At 44.6% G+C, this 25,384-nt stretch overlaps 1 protein-coding gene across 1 annotated transcript in view; it reads right to left on the bottom strand.

Moving 5' to 3' along the window:
- Positions 1 to 1,320: 1,320 nt before the first annotated feature.
- The window catches only part of HIF1AN (hypoxia inducible factor 1 subunit alpha inhibitor), a 77,080-nt gene continuing 53,016 nt past the window's right edge, over positions 1,321 to 25,384 (bottom strand). The window contains exons 6-8 of the mRNA XM_029609080.1: positions 18,774 to 18,837; positions 8,516 to 8,626; positions 1,321 to 5,796 (exon numbers count right to left, since the gene is read on the bottom strand). Of these exons, the coding sequence (XP_029464940.1) occupies positions 5,752 to 5,796; positions 8,516 to 8,626; positions 18,774 to 18,837 (220 nt within the window). The 3' untranslated portion in view covers positions 1,321 to 5,751. The remainder of the gene's footprint in view (positions 5,797 to 8,515; positions 8,627 to 18,773; positions 18,838 to 25,384) is intronic.

The following is a 25,384-nucleotide window of genomic DNA, read 5'->3' as shown; positions in this document are numbered from 1 at the left end:
TTATTCTCAGTTACTGCTACACATTTTGGCTGGCTCCTAAATATTTCCCATCTTGATCCTCCAAACATGATTGCTGCCTTGAACAGAAGAAAATGCTGCAAGGGAGCAGAGGCATGAAGAATTCACACAATTAAGGATAAAAACACCAGCACTGCTTACTTACTGAAACATTTTCATCTGCAGGGAGAGGAGGTAGTGGCACTACTGTTCTAAAATGTGTGGTAGTCACACAGGGGGGAATTTTCAGAGTTATGTGTGCAAAGATTAGCATGTAATTGCTATTTTATAAATATCTAAAGTATGTACGTATTTTATATTTCGTGCACAAATATATGAACACAAAAACAAGGGTGGTCTAGGGGTGGGCCTACAGTTATGCACGTAAGTTATTTTATAAGACACTTCTTCATGTCCATTTGGCAAATTACTCATAATTTTACGCCTGCTAATTACCTTGTGCAATTAATATCAGACTTTTTTATGGTGTACTATTGGCTGAGTGGGAAGTCTGGGTGAAGTGGATGGAGATCAGGCTGAAAAGTCTTGATGATCTAAAGGACTGGGCGAACTGCTGGCGGAATCAAAAAACTGGTAATTTCAATTACACACGCATATTTTAAAATATACTGACTTCCACATCTAAATCAGGTTTTGTGTGAGCAAGTTCTACTTTTTTCTTGTACATAAAATATATGCATGTATATTTTTTAAATTGGTAGGAAAAAGTACACGTGCTCAATGCATTCCTTGTATTCGGACATATGTAGACCTACGCATATTTTATAAAAATGTGCATATCTGGTAAGCATGGGTTATAAAATACTACTGTTTATCTCCACATGGCCACATAAGTGCGTACATGCGGCCAGGCAGAGCTGTCTGAACATTCTCCCACAGCGCGTACTGCTACTTGCAGGCATACTTGGGAAACATTGTGGGCACTGGGAAGAACACAAAACAGTTTAAGCCCAATTTTCTAAGCAACCTGGATTTCCATGGCTAGCTTGCTCATTCTGGGTAAAGGTGCGTGCCCTGCGTCACAAAGCAGTTACTTTCCGATGCATTCAGGGGGGATGTGCCTAGAGGTTGAGGGAGGAGAATGCCATGCATAAATGTGATTTTCAGATCCACACCGATGCAAAGCCCACTGACACTTCTACCCACTTTTTCCTTGTAGGTTATCGTCAAAGAGAAATTACAAGGTCTATGGGTACTTGACTGTGCAAGTAGGCAGGCTTTTTGAAAACTGCCCCTTTTGTACAAATATCAGCTATAATTCTGCATAGGAAAAATTATGCACGATAGTTTGATATTTGTTGCTTTTTTTTTTTTTTTTTTTTATTTGCAACGAGCCCATCAGAGCAGTTACCTACTGGTTAAGAGCAGCAGGCTGCAAACCAGCGAAGCCAGGGTTCACACTCTGCCACTGCTCTGTGTGACCTTGGGCAAGTCACTTCATCCTCCATTGCCTCAGATTGTAAACCCTCTGGGGACAGGAAATTACCTACTTAAATGTAATCCACTTTGAAGGGTGATGAAAGGTGGAATATACTTTTTTAATTATTATAGTACACGACCTCTTTTTGCAGAACTTTGGAATTTATAGACTTAATGGGATCTCTCTCTCTCCTCTATTAAATATTGCATTTCCTGCTCCTGACGACACCACAGGGGGCAGGCCCAACCCTGCGTGCAGCTATGTGCCCTGCTATGGGTTCAGCTGGGCATCTAGTATAGCAAGCAAGGAAACAAGCAAAAAGAGCAAAGTAAACCACCCTCACTACTATGAAAACTGGGGGCTCTCTGAACACCTTTTCTTGCAAAAGAAGCTTGGACAGCCTTTTCCTTCTGTCAAATGCCACGCTCTATTGCCATGAAGCAAATTCTGTACTGACACAGGTTACAGGAAATAAAGTTTTTTGAGTTTTGGGGGGTTTTTTGTCATAATTCAATCCAGCAGCAAACATCTGGCATGCATATAAACCTCAAACATGACCGCACAGATGAGGCTATCTATTGGAGGAGCAGTATTTCTGGATTCAATCTATAAAGTTTTTTGCACTAAAAATAAATAACCCATTTGCATGCCCACAAAAAATTACTTCGGAGAGGCATCAAAGTAGGTCACACATGCATCTACTTGCTAACTTAATCCACCATGGGCAGTCACATTTCAGCAACTCGGGATATTTTTAAGTGCAAGAAATGTGACAAATTAAAAGGAAAGTCTCCAAAAATGTTTGTTCTTCAATTGTATATACCTGTGATAGTATATCTAAATGTTTTCACCAGGTATATTGTTCTTGTTTTGATCAGCTCCATGTCAGGCAGCCATTGATGGGGAGCTTTCACAATGCAGAAGGCAACTTCTTCGTAACATGCAGAACTATTCCTATGAACAGGAAAATAGGAGGAATCCTTTATGTAGGTAATTTCCCAAACCATTTACATGCATAAAGCCTGTTCTAAAACTGATCAAGGCTCAGTGCATATAAAAGTGTGCAAGTAACTTGTTTTCTTTGGGCAGAGCAGGGGGTGGCAGCAACTAGTGTACATACTCTGATTTTAGAAAGTGTGTCACGCGCAACTAACGTCCTGCCTGGAGCAGATGTAAGTAACCGTGTGAGAAAATCCCCGAAGATTTTCTAAACATACTACTGGGCAGAAATTCTCTTTGAAAGTACTCAGTATAGTCTGCATGTACAGCGTACACAAACACTTTTCTATGTGGGCTGTTATAAAATTACTCTCTGTACTGTCATTGTATCTCCTCCCCACCTCCTGTTTGTTGCGCGTTTTCCAAGAACTGTTTTTCTAAATCTGTTACTACTCTAAACAATTACGGTCTCCAGGGTTCTCGCTGCCTGCCATTCTTATACACCTCTTCCACAGCGGTGCTATGTGGCATCATGTGCAATGCATCATGGGAGTTGAAGGCTCTTGGAAACAGAGATAGCCACCTTTCCTGTCTCTATTTCATTAATCTATAACTTGTAACTTTTTTGTGTTCAGCGCCAGAAAAGTATCATAGTAACTATGCCACCTAGCACAGAGTATAATGATGTTCAGTGCTTCTGTTGCTTAATTTGTGAGCCCTTTAAAGCAATACTAAGTATATTTCTCAAAAAACCAACCTATTTCTTGGCTGTTGCTCCCCAGCTGGGTCTTATTCTTAGGTCTTTCCTTTTCCTACTAAGACATTTTATTTCTCACTCTTATACTTTTAGAGACAAAAGGTGCACACGATACAATTTTTGAAAAACTTCCACCCTCAAGGCCTTTCTTTAGCTATTCATACTTTGCAGATATCACTAGGATGCCTAAATGAGGTTTTGATAATGATGAGTCAGTCCCCCAGTTTTCTTAGATATGCAACTGTGGGAGAAGTCAAGTAACTTTCACATTTCAATAAGAAAAATAAATAAAACTATGAAAATAAAAGGAGATCAAAGATTGTATTTGTTAGTTAAGGGCCAACTTCATAACTTGGCTTGAGAGTTAGATGTTAAAAATATTAAATAAAGATTAAATAGAGCTGTTTTCACAAGTAACCTCCACGGCACATTTGTTTATGCTTTGCATTGATCTACTAATTGTTGGTTTTGGTCTGTCTTTTGGTTCTTTTAGAAAGATTTTTTTTTTTTTTTAGCGTAGCAGTAATTTTGGCTGACTTAGTCAGAAAAGGATTTCTCTCCTCATTAATCTCTGCCAGGCTACGTCAAAGTGCTCCTGGTTTTGATCCAACAGGGATCAAAATTCAACCAAGAGCAAAGCAAAGGGAAATGAGCCATAATTTACATCGTTGCCAAAAATGTGACTCCTATGGATGTAGTGGTGGTATGTACCTTACTTGTTTTCATGCACTTTAGCAAGTACAGACCATTACTGGCCCATGATTTTCTGGCAATATGCTGCAGTGGTCTGCCATTGCCTTTTGCAGTATACACTACTACATAATAGTGCTACAACTCTGAAATACTGATTTCAACATAACTAGCTTTTTTGCAATGTTAAAAGCTCATTTTGAGTTGTGAGCAAATGGTGGCTTGCTCCATGAAACATGGCTGAATAGAATTTTAAATTGTTTACCTTTATCAATGATGAAGTTTGAATCTTAGCCAGGAAGACACCTACACTCGGCTGGACAAGAAGTATGGCCTTTCAGGCATCATGAAAGTTGTCCTTTCAATAATTCAGCTGTTAGTACAAGGACTACTCACTTTCTGCTCTTTTATTCCACAGCTGAAATAAGTTGAAGGTTTTGCAAACTTCTCTACTCCCTGATATGTCTCTTAAGTTTTCTGTTCACCATCAACAACCTACACAGACGCCAGCCTGAAATATTCAGAGTATGAGCACAGCTAAAGAATCACCTTGTCAGCATGGTTTTAAAACCTGTGTGTGTCACCAATAAAAGATGCCTCTCTCTTATTTTAAAAAGGGACAAACATTTAAGAAATCACACAGATTAGGATAAAAGAAAAAGACCAACAAATAAAACCAATACAAGGGAAGAAGAGAGCTAAGGAATAAAAGATAATAGGCAGTTTTGCTCCTCCCTGCTGACAGAGGCTCCTGACAACTTCCCCCACAATCAGATGTGACTATACAGGAAGAATACATCAAAGCAGCAGACCATCAAAGGACAGAAGGCAATGCTAGGCCCACTGTGACACATATATTCATATACAGATCCCACCCCTGCAAATTCAGTTCAAACACGTTCATCACAAACATCTGTACCCCAAAGACAGGTGCTCCTTTATACCACCTGCAGGAGAGAAGAGGAGCTAGCACTGAATGCATGAACTTGATTCTGTGAAAATCTGAACCCCAGTAGATTATCTTAAGTCTGGATTACAAGGCAGCGTCTTTGGCATCTCTTCCTTCCTGCCAGTATCTGCAGTATTCCACAGCAGGAAATACGAGAGACCTACTACACTGGGAAAGAATCAATGGGTATCAAATAAAAAAAAAACTGAGCAAGCCTCTGGCTTCCATAGCATCTTTGGGCAGATATGGCTCCATCCTGAAGCACACAGCTATGTACAGGCATTCGCACGCTCCATTATAACAAAGGCCAAGTCCTTTAAAAGTACTCCTAGTATTCCACGCCTATAGGGGTAACAGTAAACATGCTGTAGTTAAAGCATGCTGACTTCCAATGATTCTTCAGCCATCCAGACAAAAAAGAACGATGGAGGCTTTTTTGCTCAAAGCATGCTTATCAGGTGACACACATTTTTCCTTACCCTCTTCAACGTTCCTCTAAGCCTCATCTTTCTATGTTCTTATACACAGAAACCCTCCCTGCTGTCTTTTCCGAGCTCTGCCAGTCAAAAGTCCACCAAAGAAACCAAAAGAGAAATTGAATGCAGAAAAATCTAGCACAATCCCAGACAGATCTGGAATTAGGAAGCAAAAATTATTTTAATTCAATTTAATATGGAAAACATTCTTCCAAAAAGTCTCAGCCTGTCTTTGAAAGCAAAGAGAGATGCAGGAACACCACTGCTCCATCTGCTGTCTGGAGAGCGACGTGAAGGGTTTGCCCTCAGCCTTTACAGTAATTCTTCTGTAGCTGAGGAAAGGTGTGTCAGGAGGGTCCAGCAATCAGAGTCAGACTGCTAGGTACCACACGACAGAGTCTAGCGAGCAATCACTAGTGTCTCTCTTCCAAGAAGTCTGTTGATAAAGCATTGTGTGCAACTTCAGCTGTTCCATAATGTCAATAATTGCACTGTCTAGTGGTTATTCATATCGACCTTTAATCATTGTGTTCAACAAGGGGCCAACCTGTTGGAGGGAAAATAAACATTAGTCCAAATGAAACTAAATAATCTACAATAGTAGGGATGGGGCTGCATAGCATAAAGATACAGAGCCTTTCACCTCTAGGCCTGGATGGTTCAGGGGGATAGACTAGGGACACAGACCCTTTCACTCCAGAAAAAGATGGTGTACAGCAGTTTTTTCCAAATTGAGGGTCATGACCCAGTACTGAGTTGCAACATGCAAGGGACTGGGTTGTGGCCCTGTTTCAGCTGCACAGCTATTGTTCTGGGGTTGGAGTCTGCTGCTGACTCTTGGCCCTGTGCGGCTGTTGGAAAATTTGAGCTGCACAGTACCCATATTCCTGTAGAGTTCTTGCGATGATCGCCGAGAAGTGTGGGAGTACCAGCACTGCATTGCTCAAAGTGACAGAGTTGCACAGAGCCAGGGGAGTTGGCAGCATAACAAGGCATGAATATCATCCTCAGAGAGAGAGAAAACGAGACAAAACAAGCAAAAGGAGGGCAAGGATTTGAGAGCGCGAAATCAAGTGCAATTAGGGTCTAATTGAGGGGTGAAAGTAACAGCAGACTGGGGGAAGAGTTGACAGCAACTAGGAGCCGACAGAGGTGACAGCAAGCACACAAATGAGGGGTAAGAGTGCAGATCAGAATTGGGAAAGTTAATGGGGTGTGTGGCAAGAGAGTGAGTAGATGGTTTGGGGTGGGGCTAAAGGGAGCAAGGGAAGTGGGGAGAAAGTGAATACTGTGATCAGAGAAAGAGACAGAAGAGGAGATCTGCTATGCAGGCAAACTCATCTCTTGATCTAGATCAGGAACAGGCAGGCTCATCCATCACATTAAATGTACATGAAAGAATCAGATTTATCTTTTGTTAACCATATGTTATATTAAAAGGGTTACAAATAACACTGGTGTTTAATTTTAATTGTTACTTGACATGAAGGGGTTATAGCTAGGAGTCACTGCCTTTCATCTTTAACTTTATGAAAAGTCAACTCAAAAGATATTGTTTGGATCATGGCAACTAAGCATTTTTTCCCATTGGGTCCCAAAGCAAAACATTTGAAGATCACTAGCTTGGAGCAAGGGTGGCCAACCCCAATCCTCAAGAGCCACAAACAAACTTTTAGAATATTCACAATGAATATGCATGATATAGATTTGCAAGCAATGGAAGCCGTGTATGCAAATCTATCTCATGCATATTCACTGTGGATATCCTGAAAACCTGGCCTGTTTGTGGCTCTTGAGGACTAGAGTTGGCCACCCCTAGCTTAGAGGATTGGAATAGGGATGCAGGACTTTCACCTCCAGCACTGGATGGCTTAGGGGACTGCAATGGGGCAAGGGTACAGCCTTTTGCCAACCGTGAACGACACCCGGGTTTGAGCTGTCCAACAAGCTTTGGGTCATGGCAAAAGCTATGCATACAGGGCATAGGAACCAGAAGGTGACTGCACTGCGATCACTATCCTTGTTGATTTGGGAGGCATTGAAGGACATTCCTCGCCAGCACCCTCGGAAAGCCCAAGGATCTTAATTGCCTGGCATGATCAAAGAAGTAGTGCTAAGGACAAAAATGTGGTAAAAACACTGAGGGAAGTGGATCACTGTGTGCGCATATGCAACAAGCTGAAAATCATGGGCTCTGTTGAAGTCACAGGGACGGGCCCTCATCCAAAGAGCGACATCTGCCCCACATTTTTTTGACGCAAGTATTGTGATACTGAAAAATAGTGATTTAAATCACCAAGCAGAAGGCTTGGACTTATATCATTAGTTTTAATTATTTTTCTATTTTGTATTTTTAGACATAGATTAACTGGTTGATATAATAATTAAAACATATCACAGCTAAGAATAAGCCTTCTTGTTATATTAACTTAACGTTTTTTCTACCCAGAAGGAATCCTCTAATTAAATATATTTAAGCCATGATGCTAAATAATATTTTCAGATTAATTTTACAGAATATTACAAAACCGTGAGTTATTTATTAGAAAATTAATTATCTGCACTGGTAAGACACCTAGACTTTAAATAAACACACAAAATATTTAAAATAATTTTTTTATTCAACAAAATAACTTTAATAGTGTTCTTGTATCTGTTATGTAAAGGCACATAACTTGGTTGTTTACTTGAAGGGACCAGATCTTCCTGAAACTAGGGCTGGCAAGTAAGGGCAAACTGGTGTTTTTCTGCGAGCTAAAGCCAAACATCCGAGATTCAGCTACTGAGCCAAGCAAAGCTTTGGCATGGAGAAGCTATACCACAAGTCTGAGATTAATTATGATGAGATACATGATGGTAATTGTCTGGAGTGAGAACAAAGTCCACTCTCATTGCCTTCAGTCTTACTTGCCAGACTATTCCACTCTAGAAGAGTCCCTCTCAAGATCAATCGGTAAAGTATCTACAAAATATTACTCTGAAAAGTTAGATATTTTCTTTGATTCTTCACATAGAAAGCAACATTTAACTCAAAAATAAAGTCTTAATAAATTAGTACTATATATCTTTTGGCCTTAGCATAGGTTGTATTTAAGTGGAGATTTTGTTTTAAACAAATTTATTTTTTTAATTGGAAACATGTTTGTAAGTTACTCTAAATATAAATCATACCAGGATCCTATTTAGATAAAAGGCACTACTACTAATTATCTAGATTTGTTAGAATTCAGTAATTGCATTCAGGAACCCTTTGCCATCACTGTTACCTCCTGTGGATTCCCCAGTGCCTCTCCCAACATTTTCTCAATGTTTCGCATTATCGCCACCTTCTGATGAGCCTTCAGGGGATATTCAATTCTCTTAGGTGTTGGAGCACCCTAAAAAAAAAAAAAAAACCAATAGAAAATTGAAAACCAAGTTGCAAACCTTCGGCATACAGGTCTGTCCTTTAATTCCATTCATAAGGGAAATTCTTGCAACTATTGCCTGATGGACAACAGTAGGGACACAGCTCATGAGGTACTAAGCTCAAAATGTTATTCCATTAAACCAAGGGAGCAAGATCAAAAGGATGTAGAGGGGAGGAAAACCAAAGATGTGGACAGTGCCACTGGGAAGAAGAGTGGTCTAATTCAGCAGTAAACTAAAGAGTCAGACATTTTCCTATATTCTAATCCCAGCTTGGCTCCAGCTATCTGTGACCTTGGGCAAATCACTATTTCGCTGTGCCTCAGTTTGTCCAACTGTACCTGGGTAATAAAAAAAAGTTGTGATGTAGGTTTGCCAAACAAGAGCTTGTGCCAATTTCAGATTGTTCAGAATGCAGCAGTTCATGCAATCTGAGGATATGAGATAAGTCCAGTACTAAAGAAGCTGCACTGGCTCCCTAATTCACTATCTGACTGATCATGGTTTAACAGGGTTGGAAGCTACATATCTGAAAAAAAATAATTCACACATTTTTCAATGCCAATAAATAATCATAATACAGGAAAATTGGTTCTTACCTGCTAATTTTCATTCCTATAGTACCACGGATCAGTCCAGACAGTGGGTTGAGCCTCCTGTCCAGCAGATGGAGACAGAGAAAAACTGAAAGGGTATCCTATATCAGGACAGAGCCTACCCTGCGTCCCTTCAATATAAACGTTAACAAAGCAAACAAAGAACAATTGAACAAAGAACAATTGAAAAAAGAACCAGAGTAAGATCAAGCAAGTAATAAACTGTAAAAGTCAAAAGGAACCTAGAGGATCAACAGGTAAGTAATCGCTCTTACATGAAAAAACAATATAATGAGTACCTCCGGTGCCTTGAAGATCAGGTAGGAAGTAAACCAATCCAAGATTCTGTGAATAGAAAACTTCGAGCGGACACACCATGAGCAGACATAGCAAGGGAGGGAGTCTGGACTGATCCGTGGTACTACAGGAACGAAAATTAGCAGGTAAGAACCAATTTTCCTTTCCCTGTACGTACCCGGATCAGTCCAGACAGTGGGAAGTACCAAAGCTTCCCTAAATAGGGTGGGATCGAGACAGTCCCGCTCGAAGCACCTGCCTTCCGAAGGAGCCAAAAACCGGCACCTGTACATCGAGGAGATAATGACGAGCAAAAGTATGCAGAGACTTCCAAGTAGCTGCTCTGCAGATTTCCTGCGGAGAGACCGAATGACTCTCCGCCCAAGAAGTAGCCTGTGAACGCAAAGAATGGGCCTTTAAGCCCTCCGGAACCGTCCGGCCCAGACAGATAACCGCCGATGCAATCGCCTCCTTTAGCCATCGAGCAATCGTAGCCTTGTTTCCCTTATTTGGGCCACTCCATAAGACAAAGAGATGATCAGAGACTCGAAACTCGTTTGTAACCTGTAAAAGAGTAGTACTCTTTTTACATCAAGGCGCCGTAGGTCACCACCAGGCGTGATCGCAATATCCTCAGAAGAAAAAGCAGGGAGTTCCACCGACTGACATGAAAGGAAGACACAACCTTCCGCAAGAATGAAGGAGATACCTGAATCAGAAAAACGGAGGAAGGGCTCCCTACGAGACAACACTTGAAGCTCTCACACCTTCCTAGCGGAGCAAATAGAAACGAGAAAAAACATCTTAAGAGTCAGATCCTTAAGCGTGGCCCACCGGAGGGGTTCAAAGGGCACCTCGCAAAGAGCTCAAAGTACCAAGTTAAGGCTCCATGAAGGACAAGTAGCCCGGACAGGCGGATTCAAATGCTTGGCCCCCTTGAGGAATTGAACGACATCCAGATGAGCTGCTACAGTGTAACCATCGATACTTCCTAAGAGGGACCTGAGAGCGGCAACCTGGACCCGCAAAGAGTTAAGAACATAAGAACATGCCATACTGGGTCAGACCATGGGTCCATCAAGCCCAGCATCCTGCTTCCAACAGTGGCCAATCCAGGCCATAAGAACCTGGCAAGTACCCAAAAACTAAGTCTATTCCATGTAACCGTTGCTAATGGCAGTGGCTATTCTCTAAGTGAACTTAATAGCAGGTAATGGACTTCTCCTCCAAGAACTTATCCAATCCTTTTTTAAACACAGCTGTACTAACTGCACTAACCACATCCTCTGGCAACAAATTCCAGAGTTTAATTGTGCGTTGAGTAGAAAAGAACTTTCTCCGATTAGTTTTAAATGTGCCCCATGCTAACTTCATGGAGTGCCCCCTAGTCTTTTTATTATCCGAAAGAGTAAATAACCGATTCACATCTACCCGTTCTAGACCTCTCATGATTTTAAACACCTCTATCATGTCCCCCCTCAGCCGTCTCTTCTCCAAGCTGAAAAGTCCTAACCTCTTTAGTCTTTCCTCATAGGGGAGCTGTTCCATTCCCCTTATCATTTTGGTAGCCCTTCTCTGTACCTTCTCCATCGCAATTATATCTTTTTTGAGATGCGGCAACCAGAATTGTACACAGTATTCAAGTTGCGGTTTCACAAAGACAAACCTTTGGAAAGGCCATTCTGGAGAAAGGAGAGAACTTGGGATACCGGAGCCTTGCGCGCCGGCACTCCGGACTCCGCACACACATTCTCAAACACTCTCCACACCCGAGCATAAGCAAGAGAGGTAGAAGGCTTACGGGCCCGCAACAGGGTGGATATGACTTCTTCCTTATACCCTTTCTTTCTCAGTTGCCGCCGCTCAAAAGCCAGGCCGCTAGACAAAAGCGATCCGCCTGATCGAAAAATACTGGACCCTGACAGAGCAGGTTTGGGAGGTGACAGAGGCGAAGAGGTCTGTCTGTCGCAAGGTTCACCAGATCCATGTACCATGGCCCTTCGAGGCCACTCTGGTGCTACGAGAATGACTGGCCCTCTGTGTTCTATTCTTCTGAGTACTTTTCCCATTAGAGACCAAGGGGGGAACACGTGAGGCCAGGGAAGAACCAGGGCATCCACCCCTTCCGAGCAATGCTCCCTCCTGCGGCTGAAGAATCTGGGAACTTTTGAATTGTTCAGAGTAGCCATCAGGTCTAAGTGGGGAATCCCCCACCTGAGGACGATCAGATCCATCACCCCGTCAGACAATTCCCACTCTCCGGGGTCTAGACGTTGACTGAGGAAGTCGGCTTGAACATTCTCCTTCCCCGCAATGTGGGAAGCTGCCAATCGCTCCAGGTGATGCTCCGCCCAGGCGAGCAGCTTGCTGGCCTCTAGAGCGACCGGACGACTTCTGGTGACCCCCTGTCGATTGATATAGGCTACCATGGTAGCATTGTCGGAGAGCACTAGCACCGCCTTGCGACGAATCAGGGGTAGAAAGACCTTAAGAGCCAGACGGACCGCTCGAGCCTCCAGGCGATTGATGTGCCAGTGGGATTGAACTGGAGACCAGCATCCCTGCGTAGACTGAGTCTGACACACTGCTCCCCAGCCGGAGAGGCTGGCGTCCGTCGTTACAATAATCCACTGAGGAGTTTTCAGGGGCATCCCCTTCAACAGGTGGCCAAGAGAGAGCCACCATTGTATGTTGGTGATGGTAGCATCGGAGAGTTGCAGAGGTGCTCGAAACTCCTCAGAGACTGGTTTCCAGAGGGACAGCAATGCTTTCTGTAAAGGACGCATATGCGCAAAGGCCCATTTGAAACCAAATCTATAGTTGATGCCATAGAACCCAGCACCTGGAGATAGTACCAGGCAGTGGGGACCGAAAGAGATATCAAATGTTGCACTTGATCCATGAGCTTGAGCGCCCAAGACTCGGGGTAACAGCACTTTGCCCACATGGGTGTCGAATCGGGCTCCCAGGAATTCGAGGACCTGGGAGGGCCTGAGGCAGCTTTTGGAGAAGTTGACTATCCACCCGAGGGAGGAGAGCACCGACAATACTCAGTTGACCGCTGTCACGCAGAGGTCCTCTGACTTCGCTCGGATGAGCCAGTCGTCCAGGTATGGATGGACCAGGACTCCCTCCCATCGGAGGAAGGCTGCCACTACCACCATAACTTTGGTAAACGTGCGGGGCGCGGTGGCTAGACTGAACGGAAGCGCCTGAAACTGATAGTGTCTGTCCAGAATGTTGAAACGAGAGGTCCGGGAGATCTCGAGCAAACTCTAAAGCGTAACCTCTTTCGATCACCTCTAGGACCCACAGATCCGAAGTAATTTTGACCCATTCCTTGAGAAATAGGGACAGCCAACCACCTAAGTCTGGAACAGAGGAATGGGCCGGCCGCATCTTATTGCGAGGGCTTGGCAGTGGAGCCATAGTGGGTAACGTCACGGAAGGGTCGCCGGCCTTGAAAAGCCTGGGACCATGCTTGACCCCCCCCCCCCAGTGAAGGTGTTCCGCTGAAATGCTCCCCACGGCTTGGTGTATCTGCGCTGTACCCAGAAGCGAGAGCACGACGGAAAAAATGACCTGGACTGTTTGGGTCAGTCCTCAGGCAGCTTATGAACCTTTTTGTCGCCTAAGGATTTAATAAGCTGCACTCCAAGTCCTCACCAAAAAGCAACTTACCCTTGAAGGGGAGAGTGCCCAACTGCACTTTGGAAGAGGAGTCCGCAGCCCAATTCCTCAGCCAGAGAAGACGTCTGGCCGATACCGCGGAAACCATGGCTCTGGTTTGCACCCGGAGAAGATCGTAAAGGGCATCAGCCCCATACGCAATCGAGCCTTCCAGCCGTTATGCCTATTACGCCTCTGCAGACTGGAGGTCCTGGGTGCTGAGCAATTGTTGAACCCACCTGAGGCTTGCCCGCTGCATGAGACTGCTACAGACTGTAGCCCTGACTCCAAGAGCCAGAACTTCAAAGATTCTCTTGAGATGGAGCTCCTGCTTCCGATCCTGCAAATCCTTCAATGCCGTGGACCCCACCACGGGGATGGTGGAACGCTTGGTGACTGTGGACACCGAAGCATCAACCTTAGGCAATTTAAGCATCTCCAGGCACTGGTCTGGCAGGGGGTAAAGCTTGTCCATCGCCCTGCCCACCCGGAGACCTGACTCGGGAGACTCCCACTCCCATAGCAGGAGTTGCATAAGCATGGGGTGGAATGGAAAAGTGTGCGGTGCAGCTCTCAGTCCCGCAAGGACCGGGTCCCACTGTGCGAGAAGACGAAGGAGTGGGGAGCTCTTCTGGAGGGGCAAAAAGGGGGAATCCGTTCTAAGTAAGACTCTGGAGTCGAAAATACGCAAAAATGGCTCTCTGCAAGAAAGAGCTTGGAGCTCCGATATCTTGCTCACTGAACATATCGCCACCAAAAACACCACTTTCAGAGTGAGATCCTTCAAGATGCCCTTCTTAAGAGGTTCAAAAGGGGCCTCACACAAGGCTCTCAGCACTAGGTTAAGATTCCAGGATGGGCATAACTTCTGAATTGGGGGATTCAAATGTTTCGCCATCCGAGAAAGCGCACCACATACGCTGCAAGAGCTGCCCCCTTAACTTGCCCCTGAGGCACCCCAATACTGCCACCTGAACCTGGAGGGAATTAAAAACAAATCCTCGCCTAGGCCGTCCTGCTCACAACACCACGACTCGAAGACCTTCCACACCCTAACATAAGTCAAGGAAGTGGAAGGCTTCCAAGCCTGAAGGAGAGTGGTAATCACGTCTTCTGGATAACCCTTCTTTCTTAATTGCCACCTTTCAAAAACCAGGCCGCTAGACAAAAGCAATCCACCTGGTCAAAAAATATTGGGCCTTGACGAAGTAGATTCGGAAGATGGCCTAGCCGCAGGGGCCCGTCCACCGCGAAATTGACTAGGTCCACAAACCAGGGCCGCCGAGGCCATTCCGGGGCTACTAAGATGACCTTCCCAGGAAGAACTTCTATCCTCCTGAGGACCTTGCCTATCAGATGCCATGGCAGGAACGCATAAAGGAGCACATCGGTCGGCCACGGGAGCACCAGCATGTCAACCCCTTCCACTCCATGTTCTCTTTTGCAACTGAAGAAGCGTGGAGCCTTGGTATTTATGTGACTCATCAAGTCCAGATGGGGAGGGCCCCATCTGTGAGAGACAAGGGACATCGCTTCGTTCAAAAGTTCCCACTCTCCGGGGTCTAGTCACTGCCAGCTCAAGAAATCCACTTGCACATTGTCTATTCCTGCAATGTGTGAGGCCACCAGCAGGGCAAGATGTTGCTCCGCCCAGGACATGAGTTGTTCTGCTTCTGCAGCTACCGGACGACTCTTGGCACCCCTTTGACGGTTGATATAAGCCACCGTTGTCGCATTGCTGGATAAGACTCTCACCACCTAGTTGCGCAAGAGAGGCAGGAAGCTCTGTGGCGCCAAACGCACCGCCCTCATTTCCAAGAGACTGATGGACCAGCTCCCTCCTCTGGCAACCACTGGCCCTGAACTGACCGAGACTGGCACACCACTCCCCAACCGGAGAGGATGGCATCCATGGTCACTATCACCCACTGCGGCACCTCGAAGTCCACCCTGCATCGCAAGTGTTCGGGGACAAGCCACCATCCAAGACTGGACCTGGCGGTCTGTGAGCAGTAAGGGAACCTGAAATACCTCGGACATTGGATCCCAACGGGATAGTAATGCTCTCTGCAATGGCCTCATATGAGAAACACCCACGGGACCAATTCCAGAGGGGACACCATGGAGCCAAGAACCTGTAAGTAGTCCCAGATCTTGGGGAGAGGAACTGATAATAGGTGATGAACTTGCTGCATCATTTTGTTGCTCCGTTCCTCTTGTAGAAACACCTTTCCCACCCTGGTGTCAAAGGTGGCCCCCAAAAAGTCCAGTACTTCAGTTGGAAGAAGGTCTGATTGACGACCCAGCCGAGGGATTCCAGAACATGCATGACTCTGGTGACTGCCTGCTCGCAGAGGATTCTCAACTTCGCTCAAATGAGCCAGTTGTCCAAGTACGGGTGAACCAGCATACCCTCTCTCCTGAGAGCTGCCGCCACCACCACCATCACATTGGTGAAAGTGAGGGGAGCCATAGCGAGACCAAACGGGAGGGCACAGAATTGGAAATGATTCCCCAGGATCATGAAGCGAAAGAACCTCTGGTGATCCCCGCTGATCTAGAGAAGCCAGGAACTCCCCCGCTGCGGACCGCCACAATGACCGAATGTAGAGTCTCCATCCGGAAATGTGGCACCTTGAGAGCCCTGTTCACCTTGTTCAGGTCCAAGATCAGTCAGAAGGAGCCTTCTTTCTTTGGCACTACAAAATAGATGGAATAGCGCCCCATCTTCCACTTAACCCGGGGAACAAGGTTGATGGTCTCCAGGCCCTGCAGGTGGAGGAGAGTCTGCCAAACAATCTGCTCTTTCAGCAAGGATCTGCAAGGGGAGACTATGGACAGGTCTGGGAGAGGCCGAGCAAATTCTAACGCATAGCCATGTTCTATGATGCTTAGGACCCACTGGTTGGAAGTTATCTTGGCCCACTCCTTGTAAAAGAGGGATAGTTGTCCACCTATCACCAGAACTGAGAAATGGGCCAACCGGATCTTATTAAGAGGACTTGGAATCCAGGGGTGCCTGGCCAACCCCATCTGGAGAAGGTCTCCGTCCCCAAAAGGAATGAAACCAGGGCTAGGACCGCCCCAACATATGCTGCTGACCCGAAGCCAGAGCTCTGCTCTACCGGTATCATCTCTGCCCCCGAAACCGAGAGCGGGTCAGAAGAAAACTTTTAGATGACTTCAGTTTGATCTTCTGGAAGCTTGTGCACTTTGTTGTCACCCAGAGATTTAATGAGCTGCTCCAAGTCTTCGCCAGAGAGGAATTTACCCTCGAAAGGAAGCACGCTCAGCTGGGCCTTAGAGGAAACATCCACTGACCAATTGCGCAACTATAATAGCCTCCTGGCTGCGACGGCGAACATCATTGTTTTGGAGGAAGTACGCAGGAAATCATACAAGGCTTCAGCCCCATATGCTACCGCTGCCTCCAAGCGCTCTGCCTGTGCCGATTCCTGAGGTGGAAGGTCTTGGTACTCAACAACTGCTGAACCCAGCTACTACAGATGGCCACCCGGATGCCAAGGGCCAATACTTCGAAGATCCACCTCAGATGGACCTCAAGTATCCTATCCTGGAGATCCTTAAGTACTGCCACTCCTGCCACTGGAATCGAGGTCCGCTTCGTTACAGCTGACACAGAGGCATCCACTTTAGGAAACGTCAAAAGCTCTAAAGTGTCCTTAGGCAAAGGATAAAGCTTGTCCATAGCCCGGCCGACTCTCAGGCTTGATTCGGAACATCCCACTCTTGGCGGAGGCCCCATAACCCTGCCAGAACCAAAGCCACAGAACCTTGGTTAGGCACCTCCTGAGGAAATTCCACGCCGAGCTCTGATAAGACATGTGGGATGAGAGGGTCCAACTCTTCCCCGTGGAATAGGCGCACAACCTTCGGGTCATCCCCTTACAGAGGCGAAGTCTTCTCCAGCTTGTCATTGTTGTCAATCCCAGGAAGGGGAGGAGGACCCAAAGGAGGATCAGAGTGTCCGATGTCTGGATCAGCCCTTCAACCTCTTGACTTGGAGGGTAGCCTGAGAGTCCAGGTGCCAGGGGACCTTTTTGGAGGCCCTTCAGACCACCCTTGTGAAGAATTACCTCCCAGCTGAGACTGAGTAGCCAAGAAAGCTTTGTGCATTAAAAGCACAAAATCCAGGGAAAAGGCTGCCTGGCCTGCCCTATCCCCTGCCAGGGGGATTGGGCTCAACGTCGGATAGATCATGGAACGCGTCCTGATAATCCTCAGAGCTGCCCTGTGCCGGAGACATGTTGGGCGGGAGATCCTCTCCACCCAACACTTTAGCCTGCGCATCAGCAAAGAACTTCAAAATGGCTGCCATTCCCGTGCTAATCGGGAATGGATCAACCAGCATCTCATGGTGGGCTGCTCGCTTGCCCGCACCATGGGACTTTGACCTGGACCTCGGCAATGCCCCCGAAGGTCCCTCCCCACCGGGGAGGCAATTTAGGCACAGGCCATTGTGGGAGAGCCATGAAGCGGACTCCCCATAGGCTAAGCAGCGCTTCAGACGCAGCATCGGGGTAGGCTCAGGGAAGACGCTGTCGGGACAGGGAAGAGGATAAAAACTCTGACACTCCCCCCCCCTCCCGGAGCATCCTCACAACGGCACGCCACACGGGCTGTGTGCAGTCTCTAACTGTGCTCTTTTTTTTTTTTTTTTTTATATTTTACCAGCACCAAACAAAAGGAGAAGGCTAACAGGCCGCTCCAGATCAGGGCTGTGTGCAAGGGGGGAGGGACCGAATTACCGGTAATCAACCCTGGAGCCTTACCAAACGAGGAGAGCCACGTGGGGTGACCAATCCCAGCTCCACAGACCTGCTACGGGGGTGGGGGGGGGTGTCCCACTAGGACCTGCCTACCCTCCCTGGGAGATATCACCTGGTTGTCCTGCTTGATCGTCCTTTCTGTAGAATTAGAATTTCTATCTTTCTTTATTTTATTTTTTTAAACTGAAGAGTTAGTCCAAGGCCGCAGGTTTTGCACCACCTCCATCTGCTAGAGAAAGAGAAATATTGAAGAGATGCAGGTGGCACACAGGTTAAGAGGGGGTGCTCTTCAAGTTTTTCTCTGTCTCCATCTGCTGGAAGGGAGGCAAAACCCCAGCAGTCTGGATCTGGTTATGTACAGGGAAAGAAAGGTTACATTTTTGGGAAAAGGCAGAATATGAAATGTCTATAAATAAAAATAAAACAAAAATACCTTTCTTTATGAAAAAATTCAAGGTTTCTTAAATCATTATGATGGTTAGCACTTAAATCCCTTCATATGATTCCTTTTAACATCTTCATAGATATCTTGCAATAAATTTAGAAAAAAACTACTTTTTTGGTATTTTGAGCTATCCCTAGTGACAAGAGTTGTGAAAGGAATGGATATGATGGATGAAAGTGGAATCTAATGTGAATCTCAAGGAAACAGACTTAGCAGACTAGGAGGATAGCAGTACCACACAATCTGAGATGGGAAGGGGAAAAGAAGTTAACACAATTAGTTCATGACACTGGTTTTGGGACACTCAAATTGTACCCACCTTGTACCAGAAATTGACTGTGATGGTTGTTCCTCCATCCATCAGTGACTCAATGTGGTGCCACCTACAATGGAAGGGTGGGGGGCAGGGGAAGAAACGTATGAAAAATGGTCCTGTAGGATTCTCTCCAACATGAGCGAATAACGACACAAAGGTTTCCAAGATCTATTAAAAAAGGGAAAGAGCTGAGAGCAGAAGTGGTGTCTTCTATGAGAGTTTTCTGCACCATGGTCTGAAGAATAAAAGCATATGCCAGGAATTAAACTTTGGTCTTCTCATTTCAAACTGCTAACTATTGGCACATATGCTGACCTCTTTTTCCTGTCTGCAACTTAATGCTTCTAAGAGGGGACCTTCTGTTTCCAAATAATGGACTGTACCACTGAGATATGAAGAAGTTCCCTCAGCTCAGTTGATCCATTCTATCACTACCTACCCCGCTCAGTTATCAACTTTTCGTCCTCTAGTTAGTGCATCCTTCTGGAATTCTTAAAGAAAATATGAATACTTTTTTTGCTCTCAGTCCAGTACTGTCACTCTTCCCTACTCACCTTTTCATAAGACCCTAATTCATAAAACCTTTCTAACGAGATTTTTCAAAACTGTTTTGAGTAGACGTCCTATGTGGAAGAGAAATTCACACAAGTGAAGATATGTCCCATCACCTTACCTGAGAAGTACATCTCAACCCTTTATCTAAAAATAGGATGATCAGATGGCCCCTCATGAGTACTTGCATATTTTTATTTAAGTTAAAGCATTCTAGGATTTATCAATTAATAAAAAAACAAACAAAAGAGAAATGGTCCTGGATTCTGAAGCTGGTGTAACAGAGATGGAATTCACAGCATGACACTGCAAATCCAGAAGAAAATCCTAGCAACCAGCACAGGCAGGGTTCTGCAGTTGGACTTTTCTTACATAGTTAACAAGATAATATCCAATATGAAAATATAAAACACATCTAGAGACAAATATCAGGTGCTGAAAGCACAATCTACTTATCTCAAAGAGTTCTTAGTAGTTATTTAGTGCTCTCTTTTTGCTTGTTCTGTACAGTGCATTTGCCTTTCATGCTCACCACAAAAAGAAAGTTTACTTACTTGCAAGCACAACTCTCTATAGACAGCAGGATGAATTAGACAGAATGTGTAAGTCATGACATCTCACAGCACCTACAAGGATCCAACTCTCAGAGCTTAGTAAAAACTTTACACCATGCAGCCTTCAGTCTCTTCCGGAGCGTAAATGAAGTAGTCAACTCTCCAAAGAGGCAGGGAGGACAGGGATGGGGGGAATTTGGCACAGCTAATTCATCTTGCTCTTTATGCAGAACACTGTTTACAGGTAAGAAAACTTGCTTTCTCCTTTGACAAGCGGGCATGAATTAGCCATAACATATGGGGGGAGACAAGATGGAACAACTACTTAACAGGTAGAGAATGGACTCCTGGTGTGAACAGGCTGAACAGAACTGCTTTTCCAAAGTTATTGTTCCCATTGGACATGCTGTCCAAACAGTAATAGGATGTGAAGGTGTAAACAACCAACCAAGCAGTAGCTTTACAAATGTCTTCATTGAATTCCAATAGTCCTTACTTGATGAGCCTTGACAGAATCTGTAATCTGCAAGCACAACAGAGCACCAGCCAATTAGAGTTTGTTGGGCAACTGCCCTTCCCAATCTATTGGGATAAAAAGATATGAACAGTTTGCCTTACTTGACTGTGGCAGAGTCCTTTTTTAGATCACATGCAAGGGTTATTACAGTCCAAGCAGTGAAGGGCCAGTTCTCCTTTGAGCGCATGCACAATAACTTGATTAATGTGGAACGCAGATAGCACTTCCAGAAGGAATTTGGGGTGAGTCCACAGAACAGCCCTATTGTGAAAAAACTACAAGAATGCAGAATATGAAACCAGAGATTTTAGTTCACTTAATCTTCGTGCCAAAGCGATGGCTACAATACACAATATTTTCTAGGTGAGGAACCTCAACTCCACCACATCTAATGCTTTTGGGGCTTTTCCAGGAGGCATGTTAGAATAGTTACGAGTGCACTTAGCATGTCTCATCGCCGCCTTAAGGTCAAGCTTTCAGGCCACCGGAAGGCATGAAATCAGTGTTTGCACATCTACAACTACAGCTCTTTGAGAAGCTTGTGTAGCGGAATGGTTGCAAACTCTGCAGAAACCCGAAGACATCTGTTCTCAGGGGTTTTTTTTTCTTCCTGACACTGATGAACAGCATCATTGCTAGTTTATCCCAAAACAGTGAATAGCAGAGATCTTCCAGAGAGGTATGTTGAGGCAAGTCTGGTAGGGGATCTGAAAAAAAATCCCTGCAGACTCTTCCTTCTCCCCCAATCATAGGGAAACAGTGAGCCAAGACCTCAATAATGATGGCAGCGACTGAGGAGACCTAAGAAGTGCAAATCTGAGTCAGACCAAGGCTCATTGACAAGTACCCAGAAGATCCCAAATAGTTGATCTATTTCACTCCTAGTGATAAGTGATGGTTTCCCAAGTCTACCTGGCTAATAACTGTTTATAGACTTTTCCTTCAGGAACTAGTCCAATCCTCTTTTGAACCCCACTAAATTAGTTACTTTGACCACATCTTCCAGCAACAGATTTTATAGCTTGTGTGCAGAGTGAAAAAATGTTTCCTATGATTTGCTGTAAATCTGCCAGTTAATAGTCCTAGTGTTGTCTAAAAGGGTAAATAACTGTTCCTTATTTACCCATTCCACACCAATCATTATTTTATAAATTTCAATCATCTCTCTCCTCAGTCATCTGTTTTCTAAGCTAAAGAGTCCTAACCTGTTTACCCTTTCTCCACAAGGGAGCTTTTCCATCCCTTTTATCATTTTTGTTGCCCTTCTCAGTATCTTTTCTATGTCCACTGTGTCTTTTTTGAGATGGAGTGATTAGTACTGCACACATAATATAAGAGATGCCATACTGGGTCAGACCAAGGGTCCATCAAGCCCACCATCCTGTTTCCAACAGTGGCCAATCCAAGTCACAAGTACCTGCCAAGTACATAAACATTAAATAGATCCCATGCTACTAATGCAGACATCAAGCAGTGGCTATTCGTTATTAATAGCAGTTTATGGACCTCTCCCTCCAGCAACTTATCCAAACCTTTTTTAAACCCAGCTACACTAGTTTATTTATAGCTTATTGCCTTAACCACATCCTCTGGCAACAAATTCCAGAGCTTAACTGGCATTGAGGGAAAAAAAAATATTCTCTGATTTGTTTTAAATGTTCTACTTGCTAACTTTATGGAGTACCCCCTAGTCCTTGATTATCCAAAAGAGTAAATAACCATTTCACATTTACCCATTCAAGTCCTTTCATGATTTTGTAGACCTCTATCATGTTGCCCATCAGCCGTTTTCTCCAAGCTGAACATCCCCAACCTCTTTAGCCTTTTCTCATAGAGGAGACATTCCATCCCTTTATCATTTTCGTCACCCTCCTCTGTACTTTCTCCAGTTCAACTATATCTTTTTTGAGATGTGGTGACCAGAACTGCACACGGTATTCAAGGGGCGGTCTAACCATTCAGCGATACAAAGGCATTATGACATCCTCTGTTTTACTTACCATTCCCTTCCTAATAATTCCTAACATTGTTTGCTTTTTTGAATGCCACAGCACACTAAGCCAATGATTTCAATGTAATATTAACTATGACGCCCAGATCTTTTTCCTGGGTAGTAAACTCCTAAAATGGAACCTAACATCGTGTAGCTACAGCATGGGTTATTTTTCCCTATATGCATTACCTTGCACTTGTTCACATTCAATTTCATCTGCCACATAAACGCTCAGTTTTCCAGTCTCGCAAGGTCCTCCTGCAATTTATCACAATCTACATGTGACTTAACTACTCTGAATAGTTTTGTGTCATCTGCAAATGTGATCACCTCACTCATCAGAAGTAAAGATCCCTGAGGCATTCCTTTTTCCACTGTGAAAACTGACCATTTAATACCACACAATATTCAACATCTGAATGTACTATGAATCTATACAAAGGCATTATAATAGCAGTTTTGTTTTCTATTCCCTTTTCACTATTCCACTGATCCAAGAGAGAAATGTCTGGCAGGAACACAGAATGAACTAATCCAACTTATTTCCCCTTCTGATTCTGAAGGAGGAGAAAACATCTTTTCAGGATGAGGACTCACTACCAACACTGGAAAACCCTGAAGGGAAGCATACAAGTGCATGGGACTTTGGGCAGCCCCACTATGAGGGATAATCTCTTCCATCTTGGACTGGAGAGGCTCTAGCCTCCCTCGCCAGTCTTCAGGACTTAAGGAGGCAAAGAAATTCTTCACCATCTCTGAAAGCTGGACTGGCTGAGGGACCCTCTGTACTGGAGCTGAAGGAAAAACAGATTGGCTCATTCTCATTAGGAGCTGTTGGTAGAGCCAAGGAGGAACTCTGTGTTGTGGCAGCTGTATCAGCTGTAGGAAAGGCTAGCTCTGAGAGGCTCCCCTCTAATTGTATTCCACTGAACCATGCCAAGCTTCATAGCCGAAACTGGTAGGACCTCCTTCTGAGCCACAGCCTCAGTTCTAATGAAACTGAAGGTGCCAAAAGTGCTGGCTGTGCCCCACAATGGGCGCTATACCCCGATGAAACAGACAGCAGCTTGGTTGATGCTGGATCTTTGTAAAACAGATGATTCTGTGCTATGGATCTCCCACACCATAAAGGACAATGGCACCTGCACCAAAGAGGCTATCATCCATATTGGCATCGATGGTGGGCCCCTATCCAGCAGAGCCCTATGCTGATGGTGTTTTCTTCAGCGATGAGGGAGATGGTCCTGTAAGGGACTCCTTGCACTGTTTAGGCATTTTTCTTGGCACCACAGACTTCTGTATCATGCTCAGCCTCCGACCTGGGATGGTACTGGAACAAGCACCACAGGGGGAGGAGCCTTCCCGTGCTTGCAGGAACAAAGGGGATGGGGGGGAATTCCACCTTGACTTCTTGCACTGAGGGGGTCTGATGCCTTGCTCTCGTCTCATTTTGGAGTTTTTGGCTCTTACCTGCCAAAACCTTCTTTAGTGCCTCCATCTTCCAGGCTCAGTACCATTGCACCCTCAGAGACATCTGACCACAGCTATAGCAGCTAGAGAATTCATAGTCTGGGACAAGGCAGTGATAATACACTGAAAGCATATCTGTGATGGGCACCCAATGCCTAACAATGCAGGCCTTGAAACCATGACTGAGGTCTTTTTGGTCTTTTCCAAAGTCATTTCCTTTTTCTTTTTGTAGAATCTGAACAGTTCTGTTGAGAGGTTGCTGCGGCATCTGCATAAATAGAAGATGCAACAAAGGCAGGTAAGGCCTACTAATGAGGTAAAAAATTTAAAAAAAAATGTAAGAGAAAGACTGGGACACTTCTGTGTGGTAGCTTGAACAAAAAGACTGAGGGGCTTACAAGGCAGCTTGCACATGTAGGAACTAAGCACATGCTCAGTAAAATGTTTACTGAACCCTGAGAGCTAGGTGTGTGTTGATGCTGTCGGACGATGTCACCCATGCGTTAGGCTAATTCATGCCTATTTTTCGACAAAGAACTCTATATATTCTATGTATCAAACCAAGAGACGGGGGAAGCCTTCCAGCAGCCAATACCCAAACTACAATCTATCAAGTAAACAGGATTTTAAGAATGGAAAACTGATGCAAAGAGTAGGATGGAATATCATCAGTCTCTAGTTCCACACTACCAAAAGGATGTAAAATGTATGCTTGAGAAGACAGAAAACATATGTGTCTAAGCTGTTTTTGCATTCAATGAGCTTGCTTAAGATCCTTATTACTTCAGGCAAGTTACTCACTTCCCTCAATATCCCAGGGCAGATATAGAAAGCCAGCATACGGGAGCGTTACAAACTCACAGCTACCACTGAGCTGAATTCTTCCTAGTGCTTTACACTCATTGTGTCAAGATCTGCTGTTGAGATTATCAGTATAGATTATAATAGGAGTTCCTATTATTTTGGAATTGCAATTTATTAACTTTATTAATTCACATCATCAGATTCTATGTACAGTTTAACACTACTCGGAAGCATTTCTGCACCCCAAGACAGACACTTTAACACACTGTATACTCTTTACATTAGTAAAATGGGCTGTCACTTCCTTTCCTGTGTTCTCATGACAACACATGCAAATCTTCTCCAGATCCTCATTATCTTCTAAACTTTTAGTGAAGCTACTTCATTAACTCTTAAGCTACAGAAGTGAATTTGCATACGCAGGACTGTTGAGAAAATAGCTTTTCAATCTCATTCAGTGATTATACTCTAAAACGTAGCACTGAATTCTATAATTTAACAATTTATAAAGTTTTAAATGTTATCTCCAAAACATTCACAGCTTCCTCCCACCCTATGGATCATTAAAAAATGGCTCCTGATTCCCACTCCCATCTAATCAAAAACAGTCTTGTAATCTGCACCCCTTGACCTCTTCCCATCCCCAGGAGCCCCTCAAAAGATCCCCAAGCCAGGACATCATGGTTCTCTGATCTTGTCATATTGTCACTTTAATACGTTAACT

This window comes from Rhinatrema bivittatum, chromosome 7 (assembly GCF_901001135.1).
Source record: "Rhinatrema bivittatum chromosome 7, aRhiBiv1.1, whole genome shotgun sequence".
NCBI classification, from domain to species: Eukaryota; Metazoa; Chordata; class Amphibia; order Gymnophiona; family Rhinatrematidae; genus Rhinatrema; species Rhinatrema bivittatum.
This window is presented reverse-complemented; position numbering and strand designations above follow the sequence as displayed.